Source organism: Rhincodon typus, chromosome 18 (genome assembly GCF_021869965.1).
Source record: "Rhincodon typus isolate 14 chromosome 18, sRhiTyp1.1, whole genome shotgun sequence".
NCBI lineage: Eukaryota > Metazoa > Chordata > Chondrichthyes > Orectolobiformes > Rhincodontidae > Rhincodon > Rhincodon typus.
The window spans coordinates 32,598,727-32,610,958 of NC_063349.1; the positions used below are offsets into that span (position 1 = coordinate 32,598,727).

The 12,232-nt window shown below is 37.9% G+C and overlaps 1 protein-coding gene across 1 annotated transcript in view; it reads left to right on the plus strand.

Moving 5' to 3' along the window:
* The window catches only part of cftr (CF transmembrane conductance regulator), a 113,209-nt gene extending 109,568 nt beyond the window's left edge, over nt 1-3,641 (plus strand). Inside the window, exons 26-27 of the mRNA XM_020525436.2 lie at nt 610-715; nt 1,367-3,641. Coding sequence (XP_020381025.1) covers nt 610-715; nt 1,367-1,573 — 313 coding nt within the window. The 3' untranslated portion in view covers nt 1,574-3,641. The remainder of the gene's footprint in view (nt 1-609; nt 716-1,366) is intronic.
* The last annotated feature ends 8,591 nt before the right edge of the window (nt 3,642-12,232 follow it).

Genomic DNA, 12,232 nt, shown 5'->3' on the forward strand with positions numbered 1-12,232 from the left:
TATGGATGATGTAAATCAGAAAAAAAGAACACAAGTTGCTGGAAAAGATCAGCAGATGTGGTGGCATCTGTGGAGAGAAATCAGAGTTAACTCTGGTTCCGAGGAAGGGTCACTGGACCTGAAATGCTAACTTGATTTCTCTCCACAGATGCTGCCAGACCTGCTGAACTTTTCCAGACATTTCTGTTTTTCTTGTGGTGACCAGAAGTAGCTGATGGACTCCCAACTGATCATGAATAATAAACATTCTTCTTGCTTATTTTTGGGGTGCATTCATTTTGAAGTTCAAATAATTGAGAACTGCTAAATGGTCAGTATACCAAAGTTGTTTCTCTGTCTCTAAAGATAATGTATTATAACTTTTTCCAATTGTTGTTTTCTAATTGATAACTGATATGAACCATTTGCAGTCTACTGTATAGACCTGATAGTACATAGAAGAATGAAATAAGTAATTCTCAAAAGATTGTAGTTATCGTTTTATATCTAATATATTACTGTTAGGTGATTTATCAGTTATTTAACATTTTCTAGTAAAGATGTGTTTATAGTGCATTAGATGTAAAATGACAAATTGTAATCTAAAATGTCTGTTTCTTTTTACAACAGAACATTCCAAATCATAAGGAAAACACTTAAAAATACATTTTCAAACTGCACTGTAATACTGTCAGAACATAGAGTGGAAGCTCTCCTTGAATGCCAGCAATTTCTGGTTTGTAGTTTTGTTTGTCTTCTCTCCCTTGTGGTTGGCATGAATGGTATTTTTGCATGAAGCAGAATGTGCATCATGTTTTGAAGCTTTGGTGAAGCAGTGTTTGGTAGAAACAGAAATATCTAGTTCAAACAGTAAACCTTGGTTGTAACAGGGAAGGTATCACTACTGATATCTATCAGATCACTGGCAAAGATAGGAAACAAAACTGGATGCATCACACCTTCCTATTAACTTCTTGTAGTTAATAGACTGACATTTTTTTTAACCAATTCTATAAGAACTTGTATATTTAATTCATAAGCTAACCCGTTAAGCCACAAAGGAAATAATTTTTAAAGAAACAGCTTTAGTGATCACTTTGTGGGGACTAACAAACTGCCAAACAGTGCTAGTTTTGCTTAAACAAATAAGCTGTTTAAACAAATCTTGTGATAAAATGATGATAGTCCTTCACACTCCCTTCCCAGGGACTTATATACTTGTGTGACAACAATACTTCCCAACTTTTGGTAAGGGTAAACATTCAGTTGAAGAGTTAATAAGATTTTATATTAGATTTTACACTATAATCAGAATTAAATCTAATTGAACATGACCTTACTGGACTCTATCATCTAATAGCTCATCATGCATTAAATTTCTTTTTAGGTAATTGAAGGATGTTCAGTTAAACAGTTTGATGCTCTGCAGAAACTTTTAACTGAAGCAAGCCTTTTCAAGCAAGTTTTTGGACATTTGGACCGTGCAAAGCTATTTTCTGCTCACAGAAGGAACTCAAGCAAAAGGAAGACACGGCCAAAAATAAGTGCCTTACAGGAGGAGGCAGAGGAAGATCTTCAAGAAACAAGGTTATAAAGCTACAAAGAACAAAACGCACAATATATTCATTAAAGGTACCAAAAGCAGTTCTCTAATAGAGAACTGTGACAGTTGCATCTACAGCACAGAACTCTTCATTACTCTTAGAAATTGCTAGCTAACTAAAGGCATCCTGATCAAGGCTTTCAGCCATCTTTCAAGAATTCTGGACTTGGGCGTGTAATTACAGATGTGGCTTGAAGTTAATCCACATTACATACTGGATGACTGCACATGGTACCTAATGTAGGAAAACAAGTCACCAAAACTTCATTAGCTCAGCAAGGTTCTTCTAAAATTAAAGGTTCCTTCGCTGACGACCAAGAATCAACTGCCTTCCTTTTCTGTCAATACAGGAGCTTTGTATCAATTACTATGATGATGACATCTATGTTAATGGTCAAAGTTGGCAGTGGAAATAGTCACTGTCAGCACCAAACTAAGTGAGTTGCACCTTGCAGACAGTATTTGTTAATGGTGTATTACAATATTTCTTCACATGTCACTCCACATAACTAAGCATGTGAAGAATCAAAAGGCTTGCAAAGGATGGGATGCATTGTAAAGTTGTTCTTCTTTCTGTTACAGTGTCGTGTATTTAAATAGTAATTCTGAATGAAGTATGTAAAAGGCTTGAGAAACTACGTATTTTAAACATTTATTCCAAATTATCAACCCTATAAAGGACTAAGGTAGTGTTTTGCAACAGTACAAAATACAAGATTACAATTTTTCTATTTATTCAATGAATTTTTGAGAGTATTCTGTATTCATCCAAGTCCATCCCACAAAGATATAACAATTTAGATTCTACAATAAAGGGTAAAGTCACCATATTCCTGTTCTCTCATTAGAGAGAGATGTCTGATGGTGGCTTGACCTGAGGGTCCCCATGTCTCAAACGAGGGGGGAGGTTGAGAAGGAGAATCCTTCATGATAACCTCAACTGATGTAGGAATTGAACCCATGCTGTTGGTGTCACGCTGCATTGCAAACAGGCTGTTCGGTCAACTGATCCCTGTACTTAGCTTTGCAGAACTTTTAAAATATCTTTCTTCCTGGTTTTTGAATGTTACTACCAAAACCAGCCTCTATTAGCAAACAGTAATTGGCCTCTATAAGATTGTGCTGAACTTTCTTCTAAATTGTTGCAGTCCATATGGTGAAGGTGCACACAATGATTAATCAGAAGTTCCAGGTTTTGACCCAGTGACTACAAAGGAACAGTAATTATACATCCAAATCAGAAACATGTAACTTGGAGGAGATGGTGTTCATTGCACTTGTTTCCTTTGTTCCTCCAGCTAGCCAAGGGCACGGGAACGGTTTATGGTACAAAATATTTAAACTCTTTTACTCAGATTAAAATGGAGTAATGGTTACTCATCCTTCCATCTTAGGACTGTTCCACCGAAGGAAAACAAAATATGCCATAAATTCTGAGTGTGACTGTTGAACAGACACAGATTTTCTTTTCTGCATAGAGACTGGTATCCCGTCACCAAGTCACCCCTTATTTACTTGTGCACAGTACACAGGCTGTGACCAGCAGCTCAGAGTCAGTCCCCTGAACAGAGGAGATTCTAAATCTCCTGGTTATATATATTTTTTTTTTTTAGGAGATTCTGATCTGACAGACAAAGAGCTCTCATTGGGCAAATGTCTCCACTCATTTAATACAAAATTATTTTTATAGTTCAAACTTAGTCTTTAATAGCAATTGCTTTTTTGTAGGTCATCATCATCTTTGGACATTAATAATCTTAAATCATGTTCAGTATTTTAAAGAAAAAACTTAATCTCCACACTGTAAACAAATGTGTACTTTTTACATAACTTTAATCAATATTTTTAAAAATAACTTCAGTTTCTTAATTACAACTATTACAATGCAAAAAATAATTTGTTTTTTGATTCCACAATTAAACATAGAACTGCCTACAAATTGTGTTGAATACGAATATGTTAGAAGTAGGTATATGGCCATTAGTTTGGGTTTGAGATCACTGTTATTGTGTGACTAAAACATTCTGCAAAATTCACGTTTTAGGAATTGGTATATATTGGGAACTTTAATCATCTTCAAAAGATACTAGTGTTTATGTGAAAGAAATATCCTGTGTGAAATAAAAGATTTCAAGGACATATGCTATAATCCATTTTATTTTAACTTCAAACCAGCTGTACAAGTTATACATGATTTTCATCTTTCATTCCGTGTGTGCAGCAAATTCCATAGAAATCTACATTAAAACTGGAGTTAGATTTCTTTAGACAATTCTTGCTCAGAAAAAAAGGTAATGTGCAGGTTGAATAGTGTACAATACACACAGTGCTGTGCATTCTTAGCTGAAATGACTTGCAAAATAAGATAGATCACTAAGTATAAAATCAATACAGTAAAGTTAGGTACATCAGGACCCTTCACAGCAGAAAACAACTTAAAAACATTATTAGGTTGAAATGGTGCACATTCCTAATGGCCAATATTCATAATTAAAATAAATTTAAAATTATTGAACAAATGCAATATAAATGTAAGTACTGTCAATATGTTAAAATTACAGTCAGATGATGACATTTAAATTGATCAGGCTCAGTCTAGTGGCAGAAGCTGGTCAGTGTGGTTGCAATTGGAAGTCCAGAACTAACTGCACCGACCAACCTCTGCAACCAGGTGGAGCCCAGGACTTCAGTGCGAATTCAGAATGGGGGCCAGGTCAGCGGCACTAAAATGCCCCAATGGTGCCAATGGACACTGGAGACTTGAAAGGTAAGAACATAGATTGTGAAAGGGAGCCAGTCAGCTGTTTGGGAATGGAGGGGTGAAGGGGGACTAAGGGACTAAGATAAGAGGAAGAACAAGGAACTTCAGGACTGAATGAAAAAGCATTGGGAAAACATTGTCAAAGCAAGAGCCAACAGAGCAAGAAGTCTTTGGCAAAAAAAATTAACTGAAACCTAACGTTAAACAAATATATTATCACTATTTTAATAACAATGTTGAAGTGAATGACTCGTAACAGTTAATTTTAAATGGAGGCTTGTGGTTAGTACTGTTGTTCGACCAACTGTCTCTAATGAGAAAATTTAGACGCCTATAAGGAGGAAAATATTAGAAATGTAACTATCTCACTATCTGAATAATCACTGCTGGCTGCTTCTAACTATTTTCTCTTAATCTGGATATGCACACATTCCATCTTTTATGGTTTATGTTCTTGTGATAGATGTTAAATGAATGTAAACTTCAAAAATAGATTGTCAGTCTTTAAAATGGTGATGGTGCAGAAGTGAAGCTGACTCATAATTTCCTGTTGTTAATCCTAAAGTGTATTACCAGAAGATCTAGCTGAAGAGAGGATAGAAGGAAATAATTTGTATTTGCATATGGCTTTTCATAGGCTCACAACATTCCAGTCCACTTTATAGCTAATTATTTACACTTTCAAACAGCTCAATAATTTAATCTGGGGAAGCACTGCAGCCAATTTGCATGCAGCAAGCTTCCAGAACAAACAATGATCTAATACTGTCATTATCTTTCTCAGTCTGTTAGCTTTTCAGTGATAGCTATTGGTTACAGCTGCAAAATAATTCCCCTGCTTTTTGTACCAGATGATCTTTTACCTCCATCAGTTGGGGCCTCAGTTTAAAGACTCATTTGAGGGATGGCACTTCTGTATTCCTCAGTGATGCACTGAAACGTCAGACAAGATTGTGTTCAACTCTCCAGAATAGGCTTTGAGTTCAAGACCTTCTCACTCAGAAGTGAAATTGCTGTCACTGAAAGTTGATACTACTGAATTGCTGAAAGGATTTAAACTCAGCTCTTCTATTACATATAATATACATTGAAGTCATTTTATCATTTCAAACACTAACAATTTAGAACCATTTCTAAAGATTTCCATAGTTAATCATCACTTGATACCAAATTTCAGTATATTGATTGCATTGTGACCCATCAAAATGTCATAGAGTACACAATTTTTGTTTTTAAACATTCATTTCAATTTGACTTTGAAAATACATGTTAAAAATAACCCTACATAACAAAGGACTATGTCTGCGTGTGTAAGCTCACTGCAAAATGTTCAACTACTTTAGTGGAGGAAAGAAATATGCTTAAATAAATATGTCTGTGCATTCTTAGGTGAGACAAATCTCCTGAACTCATGTACATATTAAACAACTATTACAGATTACAAACCAATTATTAAAATTTAACTAAGTCCATTTATCAACTGGAAAATGTTTATGATTTCACATTTCTTTCAATTCATTCCTCCTCCAGAAATGCATCTAATTACTTCAATTTGATTTACATGGTCTGCTTTAAATATGCTCTCTTTTAGCCTGCTTTCAACTCAATTGCCCTCTGGGAGCAAAATTTCTGATTTGAGTTTTAATTTTTTAAATTCTTTAATATGTGTTTCCTCCTGTTGAACTGCCCACGACAGTGAATTGCACTAAGATAATTGTTTCTTTTTTGAAGTGCCTGGAATAATTATGGAAATTGTTAGAAAAATGCTGTTGTTTTCTAATTAGTAGAGTTTCAGAAAATGTTATCTAGTGGGGAAAATATCATTTAAGCTCAATGAGTAAAATTAAGCAATTGTGTATTTTTACAACACTTACTTTCACTTTGCTCACTAAAAATTTGTCCTTCTCCAGCTTGAACACCTGTGCAAGAATGTAGGATTGATAGTAAGCCACTTAGAAACATAGAAAATAGGACAGGAATAGCCGAGTTGGCCCTTGGACCTTGCTCCGTCAATCATAGAGTCATAGAGTTACACAGCACAGAAACAGACCCTTCATCTAACTCATCTGCGGCAACCAGATATCCTAAACTGATCGAGTCCCATTTGCCAGCATTAGGCCCATATCTCTCTAACCCCTTCCTATTCACGTATCCATCCAAATGCTTCTTAAATGTTGCAATTGTACCAGCCTCCACCACCTCCTCTGGCAGCTCATCCCAAATACATATCACCCTCTACGTGAAAAAGTTACCCCTCAGGTCCCTTTTAAATCCTTCCCCTCTCACCTTAAACCTATGCCTTCTAATTTTGGACTTCCCTACCCTGGGAAAAAGACCTTGGCTATTCACCCTATCCATGCCTCTCATGATTTTATTAATCTCTATATGGTCATCCCTCAGCCTCCGATGCTCCAGGTGAAAAAGCCCCAGCCTATTCAGCCTATCCCTATAGCTTAAACCCTACAATCCCAGCAACATTCGTATAAATCTTTTCTAAACCTTTCAAGTTTAACAACATCTTTCCTATAGCAGGGAGACGAGAATTGAACCTAGTATTCCAAAACTGGGTCTCACCAATGTCCTGCACAGCTGCAACAAGATGTCCCAAGTCCTAATCAATGCACTTACTAATAAAGGCAAGTGTGCCAATGCCTTCTTCACCACCCTGTCTACCTGTGACTCCATTTTCAGGCAGCTATACACCTGCACCCCTAGGTCTCTTTGTTCAGCAACACTCCCCAGGGCACTACCATTAACTGTATAAGTCCTGCTTTTGTTTGCCTTACCAATTACCTATCACCAATTACCTTACATTTATCTAAATTAAACTCCATCTGCCACTCCTCAGCCCATTGGCTAATCTGATCATGGTCCCATTGTACTACTCATTATCCTACTCAATACTCTGTTCCAACTTTCATCCCATACCCTATGATCTTTTTAGCCTTACAAACTATATCTAACTGCTTCTTGAAACCATTCAATATTTTGACCTGAAATGTGGCAGTGAATTCTACAGGCTTGCCCCTCTCTGGTTGAAAAAGAAGTTCTCTTCATCTCAGTCTTCAATGGCCTATCCCACATCCTTACTCTGTGACCCCTGATTCTGGACTCCCTGGTCATATGGAACATCCTTCCTGTGTTAACCCTGTCTCGTTCTGTTAGAATTTCATAGGTTTCTGAGATGCCTTCTTCTAAATGCCAGTGAATATAATCCTAACCCATCTAGTCTCTCTTCATCCGTCAGTCCTGCCATTCCAGGAATCAGTCTGATAAACCTTTGCAGCATTCCTTCCATAACAAAAAATATCCTTCCTCAGATAAGGAGACCAAAACTGCATGCAATACTCCAGGTGTGGTCTCACTAAGAACCTGTAAAATTGTAGCAAGTCATCTCTGCTCCTATACTCCAAACTTGTTGCTATGAAGGCCAATATACTATTTGCCTTTTTCATTTCCTGCTTTACCTATTTATTTACTTTCAGCAACTCATGTACAAGGACACCCAGGTCTTGTTGCACCCACCCTTTTCCCAATCTATTGCCATTCAGATAATAATCTGCCTTTCTGTTTTTTGCCACTGAAGTGGATACCTTCACATTTATCCACCTTATACTTCATCTGTCATGCACTTGCCACTCACTCACTTTATCCAAATCACATTGAAGCATCATTACATCCTCCTCTTTTGTGTCATCTGCAAACTTAAGAGATTTATATTTAGTCCCTGCATCTAAAATATTAATATACATTATGAAGAATTCAGGTCCAAGCACTGATCCCTGTGGTACTTCACTAGTCACTGGTTGCCACTCAGAATATTACCTATCACTGAAAGTTACCATCCAGGTTGATAGCGTTGTTAAGAAGGCGTACGGTATGTTAGGTTTTATTGGTAGAGGGATTGAGTTTCGGAGCCATGAGGTCATGTTGCAGCTGTACAAAACGCTGGTGCGGCCGCACTTGGAGTATTGCGTACAGTTCTGGTCACCGCATTATAGGAAGGATGTGGAAGCATTGGAAAGGGTGCAGAGGAGATTTACCAGGATGTTGCCTGGTATGGAGGGAAGGTCTTATGAGGAAAGGCTGAGGGACTTGAGGCTATTTTCGTTAGAGAGAAGGTTAAGAGGTGACTTAATAGAGACATACAAGATGATCAGAGGATTAGATAGGGTGGACAGTGGGAGCCTTTTTCCTCGGATGGTGATGGCTAGCACGAGGGACATAGCTTTAAGTTGACGGGTGATAGATATAGGACAGATATCAGAGGTAGGTTCTTTACTCAGAGAGTAGTAAGGGCATGGAATGCCCTGCCTGCAAAATAGTAGACTCGCCAACTTTTAACGGCATTTAAACATCGTGGATAAACATATGGATGATAATGGAATAGTTTAGGTTAGACGGGCTTCAGATTGGTTTCACAGGTCGGCGCAACATCAAGGGCCAAAGGGCCTGTACTGTGCTGTAATGTTCTATGTTCTATGTTCTAAGTTCTATTTATTCCTATTTTTGGTTTTCTGCCTGCCAACCCCAGTTCTCTAACCGGTCAGGCCAACCGGTTTATAAATTCCTGTTTCATTTCTAATTTTTTAATATAAATTATGAAGTTACATTAACTACCCTCCAATCCATAGAAGTTGTTCCAGAGTCTATAGAATCTTGAAAGTTGATCACATTTCCCAACAAAGTTTCCCTACTAATAATGGTTTTCTTCAGTTTCTCTCTCTCTTACTAAATCATATGTTCCCCAACATTACTGGGATGTTATTTGTGTCTTCCTTTGTGAGGACAGAACAAAAGTTTATATTTAATTTAGTTATATATTTAATTGATTTTCCATCTGTTTGTTCCCCATTATAAATGCCCCTGTTTCTGATAGTAAGTGACCTTCACTAATCTGTTCCTCCTCACACCCCTGATGGAATGCTTCCTCTGTTTGTTCTAATTTTTCCTCTCAATAAATTCACCATTGCTAAAGTCTAAAATGCGCCTAATCTTCAGATCTGCTGCTCCTTTTAGTCAATTTGTATGCCCCTTAGATGTAATACTATCCCTAATCTCCCGTCTTAGCCACGACCATACCACCTTTCCCATTTTATTTTTATACCAGACAGGAATCAACATTTGTTACAGTTCCTCCATCCTTAAAAGTCTGCCATTGCCCACCCATCATCATTCCTTTAAATAACATTCCCCAATTTAACATACCATTGAAGTTGCCTCTATCTGACCTGTCCATAATTCAATCAGATTAATGATGATCTGGACCACAACTTAATTTACCCATCCTTCAAACCCTTAACAACGATCATTAAGAACATAAGAAATAGGTGTGCATGTAGGTCAATCAATAAGATCATGGCTGATCTGATTGTGACCTCAAACCCACTGTCCAGTTGTTGCCCAGAACTCTTAACTCTCTTGCTTACCTAATTTAGCCTTGAATATATCCAATGATCCAGGCTGCACTGTTTATTGAGGTACAGAATTCCAAACACTAATGATCATCCAAGAGAAGAAATTTTACCACATTGATTGATTGATTTATTGTCACATGTGCCAGAGTACAGTGAAAAGCTTTGTTTACGAATAGTACAGCAGATCATAGTAAGCAAGGATGCACAGATCAGAGATTGTAAAAAGACTTAGACAGACGCATACAGGTTACATTGCACAGGGCATGCGCTAGGTGAGATCAACATTAGCAAGATCACCATTATTTCAGGCTAAAGAGTCCATTCATCAGTCAGATAATGGCCAGGAAGAAGCTGTTCCTGAACCTGCTCGTGTGTGTGGTCAAGCTTCCGTATCTTCTGCCTGATGGAAGAGGTTGTAGGACCGCATTATCGGGGTGCGATGGGTCTTTGATGATGTTGACAGCCTTTCCGCGGCAGCGAACCCTGTAAATGGAGAGTCCCTGGATGGAAGGTTGGCTTCTGTGGTGGTCTGGGCTGTGCTCACAACCTTCTGTAGTTTCTTATGGGCCTGCACAGAGCAGTTGCCATACCAGGCCATTATGCACCTGGACAGTATGCTTTCAATGGTGCATCTGTAGAAGTTGGTGAGGGTCCTTACAGATTTGCCAAATTTCCTGAGCTGCCTGAGGAAGAAGAGGCGTTGTCATGCCTTCTTGACCATTGCATCTACATTGGAAATCCAGGAGAAGCTGTCGGTTATCGTCACTCTGAGGAACTTGACGTTCTCCACCCTCTCAACCTCCGTTCTGTTGATTTAGATGGGGGCATGTTCTCCTCATGTTAGACTTAATGGGAGACACCTTATATTGCAATTGTGCCCTTTATTCTAGATATATCGTGACAGAAGTCATCCCCTCAGCATATATTGTTAAGGCCCTTCAGAATCTTACGCCTTTCAATAAAATCACCTCTCATTCATCAAAGAATTTAAGCCCAAACTGCTCAATCTTTCCTTACTCAGGAATCAGCCTAGTGCACCTTCTCTGAACTACTTCCAATGCAAGAATATCCTTCGTTAAGTAAGGTAACCAAAATTGCACAAACTACTCCAGATGTGGTGTCACCAATGCCCTATACAATTTTATCAAGACTTCCTTACTGTCATACTCCACCTTACCCCACCCCAATCTCAGCAATAAAGGCCAACATTCCAGTTTAATTCCCTATTTATTTGTTGTCACTAATTTTTATAATTCATTAATAAGGAACTATACCCAGGTCCCTTTGTACTGTAACTGTGAAAATGTATTAACATGCACAGCATTGTGGGAACAGAGTATTCCTGATTACTACTACTCATTACTGTCAATCATACCAAGAACAACACCAATTATATCTTAAAGTGAAAAGAAATCCAGGGAATTGACCAGACAACCACTTCATACAAAGTGTTATTGCAAGGAGTTACAGATAGAAGTCTAACATGTTTAGTCACTTGGGGTGAGAGATGACAGGTCGGTGTTAGCAGCGAATGAAAGAAAGACTAGCATTTATACAGCACCTTTTACTCAAAGCAGGATAACTCATTGCACTTTACAACAATTAATTAATTTTCAAGTGTAGTAGCTGTCATAATGCAATAAACACAACAGCCAACTTGTGTACAGCAAACTTCCACAACAGTAATGTGATTAAGGATGAATAGTCATTTGGTAGTACAGAGTTTACGTATTGCTGAATTTTGTCAAAACTTTTTGTCTTGCGCTCATCAGGACAATTTGCAAGAATACTAATTACAAAAAAAACATTAAACAGCATGAGAGGAGGGTGCTGATTGGTTGGCAAATGGATTCTGGTCAGTAGAGGTATTATTATAAAGAATGCACCAACTAATGACGATTGACAGTTAATTAACAGGCCTTGTTTACATATAAAACCAAGAAAGTTGATTCTGATTGGTCAGGGCATTGCTCTGAGAATCATAGAATCAGACAGTGCAGAAGAGACCCTTTGGCCCATCAAATCTCTACCACTGAAAATATGCTATTACATACACTATTCCCACTTTCCTGCACTAGGGCCATAATTATGAATATTATGACATTTTTCAAGTGTTGATCCAAGTACTTTTTAAAGGTTGTGACGTTTGATGCCTCAACTACTCTCCCAGGCAGTGCATTCTAGAACCCCACCACCCTCTGAATGAAAAGGTTTTTCCTCAAATACTTTTTAAACCTTCTAGCTTTCACTTTAAAATTATGCTGCCTTGTTGACCCTTTAACTATGGGGAACAGTTTCTTTCATCTCTATCCATGGCCCTGATAATCTTATACACTTCTATCATGACCCCAAACCCCTCTCAAACTTCTCTATCCACCTTCTCATCATAGCTGAGATGTTACATCCCATGCAACGTCCTGGTGAATCTCCTCTGGACATGCTGTAGTGCAATCACATCCTTCCTATCTTGGG